An 18,549-nucleotide genomic window follows, 5' to 3' on the forward strand; every position below is an offset into this window, starting at 1 on the left:
CTCTCAGAAAACTTAAAGGCTGATCTGTTATCCACCATAACCAAGTGTATTGGACTTTCTGGGAAGTATTACTTAATTTCAATTATAAACCACATTTACTAAAGAAATAGTCCATAGATTACCCAGCATTCATATTCTGACTCACAAACTGCTACATTGCCTTGTGCAAATTATATAACTTCTTTCAGTCTCAGTTTTCTACTCTTAAAATAATAATGAAATTACATAAAATTATTGAAAGGAAAATAAGGTAAACTATACGTATATATACACATAAAGTTTAGCTGCATACTTACCATTTTGTAAGCATATAATAAATTTAGTTGCTTCTCAAGTCCTCATTACCTAACTACATTTTACACACACAAACACACACACACACACACACATATGCATATATTACATTTTGGTAAACTAAAAACTTTTTTATTCTCATGAGTCATAGATTTTATTTTTTGGCTCTAAAGCAGCTTCAAATATAATTTTAAAAATACAAAATAAGAAAAGGAAAGGAACATTATTTAACAGAAGAACTTTCCTGTTGCTTTAAAACAATTTTGGAAATCCAAGTGCACTCATCATTGCTTGATACACTAATGCATGAATGATATAGCTTTATTTATCACGAATTCCCATATGCCTGGGAAGGAAAATGAAACCAGCAAATTCATAACTTCTTTAATATAATTTGTCCATCACAGGCTCTCTTTGATAACAGTGACAGTGTCTCATGGATTCCCTGGTGGATGGGAACCACACTGCAGTGACAGGGTTCATTCTATTGGGCTTAACAGATGATCCCAAACTTCGGGTCATCCTCTTCATGGTCATCCTATGCATCTACCTGGTGACCGTATCTGGCAATCTCAGCACAATCATTCTTATCAGAATCTCTTCTCAGCTCCATCATCCTATGTACTTATTTCTGAGTCACTTGGCTTTTGCTGACATAGGCTATTCATCATCTGTTACTCCCAATATGCTTGTAAACTTCCTTGCGGAGAGGAACACAATCTCCTATTTTGGATGTGCCATCCAGCTTGGTTCAGCCGTCTTCTTTGGAACATTTGAGTGCTTCCTTCTGGCAGCTATGGCATATGATCGCTTTGTGGCAATCTGCAACCCACTGCTCTATTCAATCAAAATGTCCACACAAATCTGTGTCCAGTTACTTTCTGTGGCTTATGTAGGTGGTGTTCTCAATGCTTCCTCCTTTACTCTTTCCTTCTACTCTTTATTCTTCTGTGGACCAAATCAAGTCAATCACTTTTTCTGTGATTTTGCTCCTTTAGTTAAACTTTCCTGTTCTGATATTAGCATTCCTGCAGTTGTTCCTTCATTTTCTGCTGGATCCATCATTGTGATCACAGTGTTTGTCATAATCGTTTCCTACACCTACATCCTCATCACCATCCTGAAGATGCGCTCTTCCGAGGGACGCCACAAGGCCTTCTCCACCTGTACCTCCCACCTCACTGCAGTCACTCTGTTCTATGGGACAATTACATTCATTTATGTGATGCCCAAATCCAGCTACTCAACTGACGAGAACAAGGTGGTGTCTGTGTTCTACTTGGTGGTGATCCCCATGTTGAACCCCCTTATCTACAGCCTCAGGAATAAAGAGATTAAGAGTGCTCTGAGGAGAGAGTTTGGTAGGAAAATTTTTTCTTAATAAGACCTTAATTTTTCTTGCTTGCTGTAATAATATAACATGAACACAAGAAAAAAATTGAATTTCTGTGGGGTGGATTTTGCAAAAAAAAAAAAAAAAAAAAAAATCAGTGGGTGAGAGTGAGTTCCCTTAATGAAAAGAAATTTTTCATTAAGAAAACTAATTACTTCACATGCCAAAACACTTAATCTGCTGAAAATCTTTTTAAAGTTGTATTAAAATATTTTTTGAAAAAGTAGTTCTCAGCCCTAAGTTACATTACTGTACCTTCATAGACTTAATGGTGTGTACATTTTCATCAGTACTTTATCCTGAGGTAAGCCCGATACCTACAGTTATGACAAGGTACATTCTGTGGGTAAATGACAAAACACAACACAGAGTAAAATTCCTGGAGATTGTCTGCTTGTAGAAAGTTTATCTATCTACTGATACTGAATTTTTGGACCATATAATTCAGGACTGTGTTTTTAGACTCTGACTCTAATCTTGGATATAGGAGATCCCAACAAAGAATAAGATGAGACCCACATCTATACTGTGAATTCTTTAGTCAAGTCAAGAAGAGATGATTTCCTCTATGAGAATGAGTAGGTTTTTTTTTTTTAATTCTTCATGATCTAAGTGGAGCAAAACCCAGCAATTTTCAAAAGGAGAATCCAGTTCATCGGATGACATTGAGATGGTGAGTAACAAGTCCAGAGGTGACTAGCTCATGGTCAGGCCACCTATTTTGCAGGACAGTCCAAGAGAATGGACTGCTTCTCCCATGAAATTGTGACTTGTCTGAGATAGGCTCATCGACTTCTGTATGTTGATAACTACCCATTAATTTTTTCCTGTTCTCTCTTTGGTATTTCACACAGAATATGCAACCTTTTTTGCAAGCAAAATTATGTAGCATTATGGCATTAATCATTTCATTTATTCATTGTTCTTTGAATCATTCAAAAATTATATTATCTCTATTATTCCCGGAACTTTTGTAGGTAATAAAAAATGTGTGACAAACAGACATGTGTGCCCTTATGAAATTTATCTTCTAGCATTGGACACAGACAATAAAACTAAGAAGTAAGTGATACAGAGTATTAGGAGGTGGTAAGTGCAATGGCTAAAGAGAAAGCAGGATAGAGAGAAGAAGACTGATGTTCTAGGGTCAGGGAATGGTCAGTGTGGGCCTCACTGAGTAAATAACATCTGAGCAAAGGATTGCAGGAGGTGGGGACACTTCATGTTGAGTATGGTGCTACTCGTGCACATTTGGGCTAGTCAAGTCTTCCACTCATATGAGTATAATTTATCTTCGGGGCTCTGTTCCATCAGTGAGAGTGTGGTAATTTTAACCAACTCTCATCATGAGCACAACTAAAAGAAATGTTGGAATATTAAATATATGTTAAAATCATTCTAAAGCTTACAGGACAAAGAGGAATTGCTTCACCAGAAAGTCTGAGAATCTAGAAAGGTGAGCACAGCACTCAAAAATGCTTTTGCCTTGAGGGATATGAGAAATCAGAATCAGCCACCCACCTGCGCCATGGATTTAGCATCGTTTGGAGAGAGGGCGACAGATGTCAGATTCTAAGTAATGTCTGGGTGAGAATTCTGAATAATGGATCTCATGATGGTCTCAGGGCAAGGATAAGACTGAATTAAGCAAGCCCTTTTACAGATTTGCACTGCTGGAGGTTTAGGAATCTCAAGCCTTGGACTTGGATTAAGGTGATAAACAGATCATGCTCTTTCCTCCCAGACCCTTAGTTTTCCTAGCAAGAATTATTCGAAGTTAGTTACCATCAATCAGTGAATACTAATGACCAGCACAACAAGGAAAAAATAGACCAAGAATTAGACATAGAGTAAACATTTGCAAGAAAATAAAATGATCCTTACCTCATGCTATATGTAGAGAGATTTCTAGGTGAATTACAATGCTGAGTAATGATAAAAAAACAATAAATCATTAAAGCTGTAGGTACTTATTTACCATAAGATAGGTCAATGTATCTGTTGTAGTTTCATTCTGTTATATATCCCAGAAAAGGCCATGTTCTTTTAGTCCAATTCTCTGGGTGCAAATCTTTTTTGGCAGGTGAGGGTACTTTAGTGTGTGTGTGTGCTTTAATCATTCTTTCTCTTTATTTAAGGATCTGAACTAGACCTCTCTATTTTTAAGGAAAGGGGATTTGAGGTTTTGAGGTGATACACAGTACATTAATTGTAATGGGATTTCGAGGGTCATTCTGGACTGTGCTTGGGAGTCTAAACTTGGAAGACACTGTTATACCCATTTTGTATTTGCTGCAGAGTGGATGATTGACACATCTAGCCTGACATTTTGAAAAAGTAAACCAGAAGGGGAATCCAGGTGTTCTCACTCCTGCATTGAAATTCTTACTGTATATCCTAGTAAGTGATGACAACCATCAAACTATTACCCACTGCTAATTAACCTATGATTTTTCTTATTTTTTCTACTGTCCTTGCAATTTTATTGAGATATAGTCACATACCCTACAATCCATCCAAAGTGTACAACCAATTGTTCACAGTGTCATCATATACATGTTGATGTGCATCCATCAACACAATCAATTTTTCAATATTTTCATTACTCCACAAAAAATAATAAAAATTAAAATAAGAATAAAAATAGAAGGAAAAAAGAACACACTAAACAGCTCATCACCCCCATCCCAACCCTTTATTCATTTACTTTTTGTCCCCATTTTTCTACGTATCTCCCCATACCCTGGATGAAGGGAATGTGAGCCAAAAGGTTTTCACAATCACACAGTCACACTGTATAAGCTATACAGTTATACAGTTGTATTCAAGAATCAATGCTACTAGGTTGCAGTTCAACAGGTTCAGGTATTTCTTCTACCTATTCGAATACACTAAAAACTAAAAAGGGATATCTATATAATGTATAAGAATAACCTCCAGAATAACCTCTTGACTCTATTTGAATCTCTCAGCTACTGAAACTTTACTTTGTTTCATTCCTCTTCCACCTTTGGTCAAGAAGGCTTTCTCAATTGGTGGGGGGCGACCTTTCCATTAGGTTTTTAAATTAAGATGTTATCCACTTGATTCCTCTTACTGGAGGCCTTTATAAGAAGATAAAACACGCACAGAAGTTAAGAGATGCTTAAGAGAAGCACACAGAAAATGCCCCAAAAGAGGACAGGAAGCCACTGAAGCCAGAACCTGGAAGAAACGAAGCCTGGAAGAGAAGAACCAGCAGATGTCGCCATGTGCTTTTGCTATCTGACAAAGGAGCCCAAGCTCTGGGAACCCATTCTCAGAGAAGATATTGTCCCATTGATGCCTTAATTGGGAAATTTCAATGGCTTTATAAGTGCAAATTTGTAAGCTAATAAATCCCCAATGTTCAAAGCCAGTCTATTTTTGGTATCTTGCATTTCAGCAGCTTTAGCAAACAAAAACAGTATCTTATACCAAAAACCAATATACTATCTCTGAAGAAGTTTATTGATTCAACTGACTATATTAAATGAATAACCTCTCATCACCAAAAGAGATTATTAAGTAAAAGGGCAGGTCACAGGGTAACAGAACATGTTAGTCATATGTATCATTACAAGACGTCTCAAATAGGTAATATATAAAAATTCACACTTATTGATAGGAAGAAAGACCCCCTCAAAAGAAAAAGAGGCAAGAGGTATGTACAAGTATTTCACAAGAGAATAATTCATTTATTTGGCCAATAAACATGACAATACAGGGAATGTAACTGAAAAGCTCAATGACAACAGTTTTGGCTACTGCAAATAGTGGTATAAAGCAGTGAAAATAACCCTTTCTCAGGCAACAATTACGAAAATGTGACAAGATATTTTTAAAATAGCAGAAGAAACTGGATAGCAATCAAAAACAGGCAGAAACCTCAGAATTGTTTTACCTTGTTTACTACAATGGTGAGGAATAAAAATTGTGTGCTTGTAGTGTTTTCGCCTCAGAACACTCTCCAAATCCCACAGGGCTAATGACAAATAAAACAACAGCTTTGTGAAATAGTTTTGTCAGAGGTTGGAGTTCAGGCATGATAGTATCACAGGAAATTTAGAGAACCATCCTGGGCTGGAGAGAGATTCAGAAGGGTGAGTATAATTCTCTGTTCCCAGCCTTCAAAATTATGCAAAGGTGGGATAGGCTAAAAAGGCCAGAGGAAATAGCATAGAGAAATGAGGGAGGAATCTAGGTATTAAAGATGGGATCGCATAGAATAAGTTTATGAGATTACTGCTCTTTAGGCTAAATGAATTCCTGAATCCAAACACAATTTGGGATGCAGAATGGGTGAAATGTTAGTGGCTTACAGGGTCACAGAACAGGGCTTGGAACTGGAAGAGCAGCTGGAAATTTGGTGGGTACCTGGAATCAAGGGAACTGCAGAGAAAAGGAACCCACCAAACTGAAAAACACCTAAACAAACCTAAACGCATCTGGAGCTGAAGAACTGAACAAAGATGTTATCTGCTGGAAACCAGTAAGAGAAAGTGTTTCGCATAAGAACAAAAAAGTTAGCTGTCCACTACAACATAAAACAAACAAACCAGAAGATTCCAGAGTCAGTACAATTATTATCTGCAGTGTTCCATTTGCAACCAGAAATTACTAGTAATCAAAAAGAGCATGAGAGATGGGAATATATAGCATGTTCTGGACTGGGAAGATTCAACAGAATAAAGATGACAATTTTTAGTATATTAAATTCTAGCATTAACATAATTCCAAAGAAAATCTCAACTGTTATTTTTTTTTCAAAGAAATTGCAATTTCATTCAAAAATTCCTATTGTAGCAGGGACTTAAGAATCCAGATGGTGGACTGAATACATGCATCGAATTCTCAAACCCTACTAAATGCCTGAAAGCAGATTTTAAATGTTATGATATTTTATTTATTGAGGTATAATTATATGTAGTAAAAAACATAAATGTTAGGTATAAAGTTTGGAGAGTTGACAAATTTATATCCCCATGTAATCAAAACTCTAGTCAAGATTAAGAACCATGCCATCAATCAAGAAACATCCTGCATACTCGTAAGTTGTTTTTTTAAAGCTTTTTTGATGAAAAATAGACTGCATCCATTTAAATTGTACAATTGATCAGATTTGTCTATTATATATACCCATGAAACCACTACTCCAGTAAAATAAAAGAACAATTCAATCACTCCACAATTATTCCTCATGCCCATTTGCAATCCAATCTTCTCCCTGAACCTGGCTCCAAGCAATAATTGATGCTTTTTTTTCTAAAATATATACATTAGTTCACTTTTTCTATATCTTTGTAAGAGAAGAATCATACAATATTCACTCTATTGTATCTGACTGCTTTCCTTCACCTTAATTATTTTGAGATTCATCCCTGTTGTGTGTAGCAGTAGTTTGTTTCACTTATTTCTGAGTATTAATTCATTACAGAAATACACCACTTTTGAAAAATATATTTACATGTTGGCAGGCTTTGGATTTGTTTCCACGTTTGCACAATTGTGAATAAATTGTCATTTTCTAGATTTGGTGCAGAGTTTTACATTTACACTTGCTATTTGAGAGTTCTAATTCCTCCAAAACCTTGTCAACGTTTCATATTGTCAGTCTTCTTCAATTTTAGTTATTTTAATGGGTGTGTAGTAGTGTCTATCTATGGTTTAAATTTCTATTTTCCTGAAAACTAATGCAGTTAAGCACTTTTATTGTATAATTTAAGCCTTAACTCCTTATTCCTTACCTGTATGCCATCCTCTGGTAAACTACATTCCAGATTAGGCCTCTTTTAGTTTGTGAAATTAATCATTTTTAATTGTTTCTTGGTCTTTTATATATCTCTTTTGGTGTCTGTTCAAATGTTTCACCTATTTTTAATTGGACTGTTTTACTCCTTTTAGTCTATTTCTAAGAGTTCTTTATATATTCTAGACCAGGTGTTGGAAACATTTTCTTAAAGAACTGGAAAGTATACAATTTAGACTCATAGGCACATGGTGTCTGTTATAATTTTTCTCCTTTGTCATGGTGCAAAACCTATCATAGATAACACGTAAATGAATTGCCAGGGCTGTCTTCCAACAAAACATTACTTACATAGTCATTTTCCAATCCCTTTTTCTGGACTCAAGTCCCTTTTCAGATATATGCATTGCAAATATTATATACCCTTCTGTGATAACTTCGTGCCATTTGAAGAACAAATGTTTTGAATATTAATACTGCCCAATATTGCATTTTAAATTTTTATGGTTTGCGGTTTCTGGGTAATAACTATAAAATGAGTCAGACCCCTGTCTCTATGTCCTTTCTACTTCCATAGCTTACACAACAAATCTGAGGGTTTCTCAGGTATTTTTTTTTGTCCTATTTTTGGAGTAGGGAGTGGGAATGCATCTCTGTCTTAGTTTAGTTGGAGTTTTCCGGAGGGCAGAGCCTGAGACAAAGATGTGGCTGTAGGCAGTTCATTTGGGAGATGATCCCAGGAATCATAAGTGAAGAAGTAGGGAGGGTGAGACAGACAAGGAGGAAAAGGCAATGCAAGGGGTGTGTGGAAAAGGTCACTGCCAGAGCATTAGCGGCTTGATTCCACTTGGATATGTAAGAAGCACATACATTGACCTCTAAGTTGTTCCTATGAAGGAACATTTGCATTTAAAATTCAAATTTACATCAAGTTCGACCTCCTGTTCCCCAAGGTACCTAAAGGCATATCTTAAAGATATCAATACAACATACGTATGCTTAACATCTACCGAGTGGATAAAGCTAAGTTTGTCTTTTGTCTAAGTTTAGTACTGAGTATTCTGTAATTAGAAACATCAAAGTAAACTTGGAACTTGCCTTTAGATATAAGATAATTTGTTACATTATACTTCCCAACAATTATAGAATGAAAATTATACAACTATGAACAAACACCTAGAAAGAATAAATTGACCACTTGAGAATTGACACAATCCTTAAAAACTAGATGTGTATGTTTGACTTGAACTGCTCTATATCCACTCGACAATTTGATAATCATCCACACTGCTTCTGAATTCACATTACAATCTCTAGAGTCTTCATAGATTTATCCTCAAAAGCAAACAATAAAGAAAGATAGCTATAAAATCACAATGACTTTGGATTTGTTACTGAAAGATGACTAGTTCTTATTCTAAGAGGTAAGATTTTGGGTATTGTGAATGAATCTGACATAGTGATTTTCATGTACTTTGTAGAATACTTTATTCTCTAAGGATGGCTCTGTACACCAAGCCATAGATGGGAAACAGGAAGGATGTTAACAGTTAGTAAGCAACTGAGCTGAGTTATTCTCTTTCCACAACCTCTTTTCGAGTGAATAAACAGGCATAATCCAAGTTTCCAGAATTCCTTGTTTACCTTCTGTGCCAGGTTGGATATATTATGTCCCCAAGAAAAACCCACATTCTTTAATGCAATCTTGTGGAGATAGATTGATTAATCTTTTTTATTAGGGTGTAACCTCGTGATTGAATGTTTCCATGGAGATTTCACCACGCCCATTCAGGGTAGGTCTTGATTAGTTTACTGGAGTCCTTTAAAAAGAGCCACACAGGCCTATATATTTGCTGACTGATGCCAACGCTTAGAAATCCTTGGAGATGCATACAGGAAGTCGTTTAGCTAAGAGACGAAGCCCCGAGTTTCACCCAGGATATGCTAAGAGTGGAGCCCCCGGCAGTTAGAGAGAAACATCCTGGGAGATAGAACCAAAAACAGACAGGAGCTGAGAGAGGAGCTGGAACAAAACCTGGCTCAGCAAATGCCAGCCACATGTCTTCCCAGCTAGGTGTTCCAGATGCCAATAGCCTTTCTTCAGTGAGGGTACCCACTGGATGCCTTAGTTTGAACACTTTTATGGCCCAAGGAGTATACATTTGTAACCAAATAAACTCTCTTTATAAAAGCCAATCCATTTCTGGTATTTTGCATAACAGCACCATTAGCAAACCAGAACACCTACTATTAAAATCAGAAGTATATATGGTCTTTCAACACTATATAAACTCAGTATTCAGCTATAATGCTAATAAATCCACTAGCTTTGAGATGCTCTGGAGATTTGTTGCTAGTAAATATCTTTCAAAGACAACTCAAATTTTTTTTTTTTAATGGGTTGAATGATCTGCCTTCTTGGGCAACAAAACGCATTGGAGAAGACTGAGAATAAAAAGTCAGAGAATTTGAAAATGAAGTGTCACCTGTCTACTAGCTGGGAGATCCCAGGAAAATGTCTTAACTTTTTATGAAACAATTTATTCAACTATATATTATGAAAAAATAATATTTCATCTTCTCCTACTTCAATTAGAAAACATTGGTACAGTACAGTATTATTTTCTTTGTTTCAATAAATTTATTTTAATTATATTCTAAATATCAAACATGATTTTTCATAGTGATTACATTGATATTTCATTCTACTTGATAAAAGAACAATATTTTAGAACATAAACATTTAAAAATATTCAATAAATTTATAATAGGTGACCTCATTCATAACCGAAATTTGAAATTCCTTTCAGGTAAAAGTATCTGCAACAGTTGTATTTCTCTTTTAAAAAAATAGTACAACTTAACTGATACACTTTGTCAGATAAGTAACTAACTAGACATCTCTTTTATATATTACCTGCCGCAGAACTTAAAGGCTAATTGGTTATCCACCATACCCAAGTGTGTTGGACTTCCTGGTAAATATTACTTAATTTCAATTATAAAGTATATGTAGTAAAGAAATAGATCATAGGCAGACTGCCCAGAATACATACTCTAACTCACAAATTGCTGTGTAGCCTTGTGCAAGTTACATAACTTCTTTCCAGACCCAGTTTCCTCCTCTTAAAATAATAATGAAATTACTTAACATATTGAATGGAAAATAAGTTACAACCACATAAGTATATATAAATTGTAGCTGTGTGCTTATCTCTTAGGAAGCACATAATAAATTTGTTTCCTAAGACTTCATTACACAACTAAATAAATATATCTTAATTATTTTACTGAAGTCTAGTATTTTTTTATTTTCATCAGTCATATTTATTATTCTTTAGCTCTAAAGCAACTTCAAGATATTTTTGAAAAAATATGAAAATGAAAGCAACATTATTTGAAGGAAGACTTCTGGTGTTTCTTTAAAACAATTTTGAAAATACTGGTACACTCATTATTGCATGATGCATTAATGCTTGAATGATATAGCTTTATTTATCATAACTTCCCATAAGCCTAGTAAAGAAAATGAAACCAGTAAATTCATAACTTCTTTAATGTAATTTGTCCATCACAGGCTCTCTTTGATACCAGCAACAGTGTCTCATGGATTCCCTGGTGGATGGGAACCACACTGCAGTGACAGGATTCATTCTACTGGGCTTAACAGATGATCCCAAACTTCGGGTCATCCTCTTCATGGTCATCCTATGCATCTACCTGGTGACCGTATCTGGCAATCTCAGCACAATCATTCTTATCAGAATCTCTTCTCAGCCCCATCATCCTAAATATTTATTCCTGAGACACTTGGCTTTTGCTGACATAGGCTATTCATCATCTGTCACTCCCAATATGCTTGTAAACTTCCTGGTGGAGAGGAACACAATCTCCTATTCTGGATGTGCCATCCAGCTTGGTTCTGCCGTCTTCTTTGGGACAGCTGAGGGCTTCCCACTGGCAGTTTTGGCATATGATCGCTTTGTGGCAATCGGCAACCCACTGCTTTATTCAATCAGAATGTCCACACAAATCTGTGTCCAATTACTCTCTGTGGCTTATGTAGGTAGTTTTTTCAATGCATCCTCCTTTACTCTTTCCTTCTTTCCTTTATTTTTCTGTGGACCAAATCAAGTCAATCACTTTTTCTGTGATTTTGCTCCTTTAGTTAAACTTTCCTGTTCTGATATTAGTCTTCTTGCAGTTGTTTCCTCATTTTCTGCTGTGTTTATCATTGAGAACACAGTGATTGTCATAGTCATTTCCTACGCCTACATCCTCATCACCATCCTAAAGATGCGCACCTCTGAGGGATGCAACAAGGCCTTCTCCTAGCGCACCTCCCACCTCACAGTGTTCACTCGGTTTTACGGGAGAATTACATTCATTTATGATGTGATACCCTAATCCAACTTCTCAACTGACAGAACAAGGTCATGTCTGTGTTTTACATGGTGGTGATCCCATGTTGAACCCTCTCATCTACAGTCTCAGGAATAATAAGACTAAGTGTGCTCTGAAGAGAGAGCTTCGTAGAAAAATATTTTCTTAAGGAAACATTTAATTTTCTTGGGTTTGTTGTAATACTATAACATGAACATAAGAAAAAAAATTGAGTTCCTATGGTCACAATACATCCATATATCATAATATAGTGTGAAACGCCTACAAAATGGAAGGTGGATTTTTCCAATATAAAATAAAAAATCAGAGGGTGACCATGAGATACCTTACTGAAATGAATTTTCCATTAAAAACTAATTACATGAAAAAATACTTAATTTGTTGAAAATTTTTTTAAATTTGTATTCATATATTTTTTGAAAAGTAGTTCTCAGCCATAAGTTAAGCTAGTATTGCTTCAATAGCTTTAGGAGTGTGTGCATTTTTATCAACAACTCATCCTGAGATAACCCTGATAACTACAATTATAACAAGGTGGATTCTGAGGGGAAATGACAAAATGTAACAGAGAGTAAAATTCCTGGAAATTGTTGCCTGTACGAAATTTATCTGCTGATAATGAACTTTCTGGACCCATAAAATTCTGGCCTGTGTTTATACCCTCTGACTCTAATCTGGATATAGGAGTTCTCAACAGAAGAAGAAGATGAGACTCAAAGTCAATACTGTGAATTCTTTATTCAGGTTAGAGTAGTTGAATTTCTCTATGAGAAAGGGTAAGTTCCTTGAATTCCTCATGAACTGAGTGGAGCAAAAACAAGGAACAATTTCCAGAAGGAGAATCCAGCTCACTGGATGACACTGAGATGGGGAGTAACACGCCCAGACGTTACTTGTTCATGGTCAGGCCACCTTTTGCGCAGGAAAGTCCAAAGGAATGGACTCTTTTCTCCCCTGAAATTGTGATTTGTCTGGGATAGGCTTAGTGATATATTAGATAACTATCACAATAATTTTTTCTTGTTCCCTCTTTGGTAGTTCACACCCAATTTGCATCCGCTTTTGCAAGCAAAAATAAGTAGCATTATGGCATTAATCATTTCATTCATACATTTGTTCTTTCAGTCATTCAAAAATTATACTCTTATCTATTACTGCAGGCACTTTTCCAGGCAATTAGAAATATGTGACAAACAGAGATGTGTGCCTTTATGAAATTTATCTTCTAGCATTGGAGAAAATAAAACAACATAACAAGTGTTAAAATAAGCCTGCGTATCCTAAAAGAATGCTATCAAGATAAGCAAATGCCAAGAGGCCAAAAAAAAAAAAAAAAAAAAAAAAACCAGAAAATTATAAAGCATATGAAGAAACCAGAAGATATGCATAACCCAAATGCCCAAATTCAAATATCAGAGGAAATGGAGAACTTGGAGAAATTAAACAAAGAAATAATCACAAATACCAATACCCGGGATCAGGATATAAATAACATCAAGAAGACCCTAGAAGAGGACCTTAAAAGATGGAAAAATATTCCATGTTCATGGATAGAAAGGCTAAATGTCATTAGGATGTCAATTCTACCCAAACTCATTTACAGATTCAATAAAATCCCAATCAAAATTTCAACAACCTACTTTGCAGCCTTGGAAAAGAGCTATCAAATTTATTTGGAAAGGGAAGATGTTTCAAATTGCTAGAAACACTCTAGAAAAAGAAAAATGAAGGGGGAGGACTTACACTCCCTTACTTTGAAGCTTATTATAAAGTCACAGTAGTCAATACAGCATGGTACTGGCACAAACACAGACATATTGATCAATGGAATTGAATTGAGAATTTCAATATAGACCCCCAGATCTATGGCTGATTGATTTTTGATAAGGCCCCCAAGGCCACTGAACTGGGACATAACAGTCTTTTCAACAAATGGGGCTGGAAGAGTTGGATAACCATATCCAAAGAATGAAAGAGGACCCCTACCTCACACTCTACACAAAAGTTAACTCAAAGTGGATCAAAGGTCTCAAAATAAAAGACAGTACCATAAAACTCCTAGAAGATAATATAGGGAGACATCTTCAAGACTTTGTATTAGGAGGTCACTTCCTAGACGTTACTCCCAAAGCACAAGCAACAAAGCAAAAAATAGATTAATGGGAATTCCTCAAAGTTAAACGGTTCTGTACCTCAAAGGAATTTGTCAAAAAGGTAAAGAGGCAGCCAACTCAATGGGAAAAATTTTTTGGAAACCATGTATCTGACAAAAGACTGATATCTTGCATATATAAAGAAATCCTACAACTCAATGACAATAGTACAGACAGCCCAATTATAAAATGGGCAAAAGAGATGAAGAGACAGTTCTCTGAAGGGGAAGTACAAATGGCCAAGAAACACATGAAAAAAATGTTCAGCTTCATTAGCTATTAGAGAGATGCAAATTAAGACCACAATGAGATACCATCTCACACCAATTAGAATGGCTGCCATTAAACAAACAGGAAACTACAAATGCTGGAGAGGATGTGGAGAAATTGGAACTCTTATTCATTGTTGGTAGGACTGTATAATGGTTCAGCCACTCTGGAAGTCAGTCTGGCAGTTCTTTAGAAAACTAGATACAGAGTTACCCTTCGATCCAGCAATTGCACTTCTTGGTATATACCCGGAAGATCTGAAAGCAGTGAAACGAACAGATATCTGCACGCCAATGTTAATAGCAGCATTATTCAAAATTGCCAAGAAATGGAACTACCCAAATGTCCTTCAATAGATGAGTGGATAAATAAAATGTGGTATATACACATGATGGAATACTATGTGGCAGTAAGAAGGAATTATGTCGTGAAACATATGACAACATGGATGAACCTTGAAGACATAATGCTGAGCGAAATAAGTCAGGCACAAAAAAGAGAAATATTATATGCTACCACTAATGTGAACATTGAAAAATGTAAAACAAATGGTTTATAATGTAGAATATAGGGGAACTAGCGATAGAGAGCAATTAAGGAAGGGGGAACGATAATCCAATAAGAACAGATAAGCTATCATGGGTAAATGTAATGTTCTGGGAATGCCCAGGAATGACTATGGTCTGTTAATTTCTGATCAGTATAGTAGGAACAAGTTCACAGAAATGTTGCTATATTAGGGTACTTTCTTGGGTTAGAGTAGGAATATGTTGGAGGTAAAGTAGTTATCTTAGGTTAGTTGTCTTTTTCTTACTCCCTTGTTATGGTTTGTTTGAAATGTTTTTTTATTGTATGTTTTTTAAAAATTTTTTTTACATAGTTTATTTAAAAAAGAGTTAGTAAAAAAAAAAACAATGAAAAAAATATGCAGAGCCCCGTTGAGGAGCTGGTGGAGAATGCAGGGGTATTGAGTTGGCCCACCTCAATGGTTTCTGATGTGCTCACAGACAGAGGGTGCTGGTGGTTTGATGGCTTGAGCCCTCTACCACAGGACTTCTCCTTGGGAAGACTGTTGCTGCAAAGAAGAGGCTAGGCCACCGTATAATTGTGCCTAAGAGCATCCTCCTGAATACCTCTTTGTTGCTCAGATGTGGCCCTCTCTCTCTGCCTAAGCCAACTTGACAGGTGAAATCACTGCCCTCCCCCCAACATGGGATTAGACACCCAGGGGAGTGAATCTCCCTGGCAACGTGGAGTATCACTCCGTGGGCGGAATGTAGACCCGGCACCGTGGGATGGAGAACATCTTCTTGACCAAAAGGGGGATGTGAAAGGAAACGAAATAAGCTTCAGTGGCAGAGAGATTCCAAAAGGAGCTGAGCGGTCACTCTGGTGGGCACTCTTATGCACATTATAGACAACCCTTTTTAGTCCTAGTGAATTGGAGTAGCTAGCAATAAATACCTGAAACTATCAAACTACAACCCAGAATCTATGAATCTTGAAGACAATTGTATAAAAATGTAGCTTATGAGGGGTGACAATGCGATTGGGAAAGCCATATGGACCACACTCCCCTTTGTCTAGTTTATGGATGCATGAGTAGAAAAATGGGGGAAGGAAACAAACAAACAAACAAAGGCACCCAATATTCTTTTTTACTTTAATTGCTCTTTTTTACTTTAATTATTATTCTTGTTATTTTTGTGTGTGTGGTAATGAAGGTGTCCGGAATTGATTTTGGTGATGAATGCACAACTATGTAATGGTACTGTGAATAATCGAATGTACGCTTTGTTTTGTATGACTGCATGGTATGTGAATATATCTCAATGAAATGAATTAAAAAAAAAAAACAAGGCCCTAGAAGAGCATAAAGAAGAATTTGTAAGAGTAAATAAAAATTGAGGATCTTATGGAAATAAAAGAAACTGTTGATCAAATTAAAAAGATTCTTGATACACATAGCACCATAGAGGAAGCTAAGGAACGAAGATGTGAACTTAAAGAAAGTAGGCTGGAAAGTGAAAGCACGAAAGAAGAAATCGTGAAAAAAATAGAAAAATTTGAAATAGATCTCAGGGATATGATGGGCAACACGAAGTGCACAAATATAAGAATCATTCCAGAAGGGGAAGAGGAGGGTAAAGGACCTGGAATAGTATTCAAAGATGTTGTTGGGGAGAACTTCCCAAGCCTTCTAAATGACATAAATATGCAAATCATGGATGCCCAATGAACTTCAAAGAGAATAAATCCAAATAAACCCATTCCAAGACATACTATGAGTAGATTGTCAAATTATGAGGAGAAGGAGAAAGTTCTGAAAGCAGCAAGAGAAAAGTAATTAACCACAATACAAGGGAAACAACATAAGACTAAGTAGTGACTACTCAGTGGCCACCATGGAGGCAAGAAGGCATTGGTATGACATATATAAAATTCTGGAAGAGAAAAATTGCCAGCCAAGAATTCTTTATCCAGCAAAGCGCTCCTTCAAATTTGAGGGGGAGCTTAAAATCTTCACAGACAAATGCTGAGAGCATTTGCTAACAAGAGACCTGCCCTACAAGAAATACTAAAGGGAGCCCTACCAGCTGAGAAATAAAGAAAGGAGACAGAGGTATGGAGAAGGGTAGACAAATGAAGACCTTTAGTAAGGATATGTTAAAGGAAATAAAGAGAGAGAGGGAAAAATATGTGTGACAAATAAAAACCAAAGGATATGACAGCTCATTCAAGAACTGCCTTCACAGTAATAACATTGAACATTATGGATTAAAACTCCCCAGTTAAAAGTTATAGATTCGCAGAATGGATTAAAAAATATGAACCATCAACATGTTGCTTACAAGAGACTCATCTTAGACCCAGTGATGCAAAGAGATTGAAAGTGAAAGGATGGGAAAAAATATTCCATGCAAGCTACACCCAAAAGAAAGCAGGGGTGGCAATATTAATTTCAGATAAAATGGACTTTAAATGCAAGAATGTCATAAGAGACAAAGAAAGACATTATATACTAATAAAAGGGACAATTTACCAAGAAGAAATAGCGATCATAAATGTTTACACACCCAAAGTGCTCCAAAGTACATGAGACAATGGCAAAACTGAAGGAAGCAATAGATACTTCCATAATATTTGTGGGGACTTTAATACATCACTGTCTCCTACAGATAGATCAACCAGACAGAGGGCCAATAAGCAAACTGAGAACCTAAACAATGTGATAAACAAATTAGGCTTAACAGACATATATAGAGCATTACATCCCAAATCACCAGGATATACATTTTTCTGTAGTGCCCACAGAAACTTTCTCCATAAGTCATATGCTGGGCCATAAAACAAGCCTCAATAAATTTTAACAGATTGAAATTCTTCAAAGTACATTCTCTGATCACAGTGGGATACAACTAGAAGTCAATAACCATCAAAGATCAAGAACATTCACGAATATCTGGAGATTAAACAACACATTTCTAAACAATCAGTGGGTCTAAGAAGAAATTTCAAGAGAAACTGCTAAATATCTAGAGACGAATGAAAATGAGAACACATCCTATCAAAACTTAAGGGATGCAGTGAAGGCAGTTTTGAGGGGGAAATTCAAAGTTTTAAATGCATACATCAAAAAGGAAGAAAGAGCTAAAATCAAAGAACTAGTGGAACAACTGAAGAAGCTAGAAAATGAACAGCAAACTAATTCTAAAGCAAGTAAAAGAAAAGAAATAACAATGACTAAAGCAGAAATAAATGATACGGAAAACAAAAAAAACAATAGAGAGAATAAATAAAATCAAAAGTTGGTTCTTTGAGAAGATCAACAAAATTGACAAGCCCTTAGCTAGACTGTCACAATCAAAAGGAGTGAAGACCCGAATAAACAAAATAATAAATGAGAGAGGGGACATTACTGCGGATCCTGAAGAAATTTAAAAAAATTATACGAGGATACTATGAATAACTGTATGCCAACAAACTGGATAATGTAGAGGAAATGGATAATTTCCTAGAAAACATGAACAACCCAAACTGACCAGAGAAGAAATAGAAGACCCCAGCCAACCAATCACAAGCAAAGAGATCCAATCAGTCATCAAAAACTTCTCACAAATAAATGCCCACGGCCAGATGGCTTCACGGGGAATTCTACCAAACTTTCCAAAAAGAACCGACACCAATTTTACTTAAACTCTTTCAAAACATTGAGGAAAATGGAACACTACCTAACTCATTTTATCAAGCTAACATCACTCTAATAC

General features: G+C 36.0%; 1 protein-coding gene and 1 pseudogene across 1 annotated transcript; both read left to right on the forward strand.

Moving 5' to 3' along the window:
• The first annotated feature begins 729 nt into the window (after nucleotides 1–729).
• On the forward strand, nucleotides 730–1,675 carry LOC119537650 (olfactory receptor 502). Its single transcript, XM_037840185.1, has one exon. The coding sequence runs from the start codon at nucleotides 731–733 to the stop codon at nucleotides 1,673–1,675; it is 945 nt and encodes a 314-aa protein (XP_037696113.1). The 5' UTR covers nucleotide 730.
• Nucleotides 1,676–11,060: 9,385 nt separating this feature from the next.
• LOC119537647 lies at nucleotides 11,061–12,006 on the forward strand (annotated as a pseudogene).
• Nucleotides 12,007–18,549: the final 6,543 nt, after the last annotated feature.

The sequence above is a fragment of the Choloepus didactylus genome, chromosome 6, assembly GCF_015220235.1.
Source record: "Choloepus didactylus isolate mChoDid1 chromosome 6, mChoDid1.pri, whole genome shotgun sequence".
Classification (NCBI taxonomy): Eukaryota; Metazoa; Chordata; class Mammalia; order Pilosa; family Megalonychidae; genus Choloepus; species Choloepus didactylus.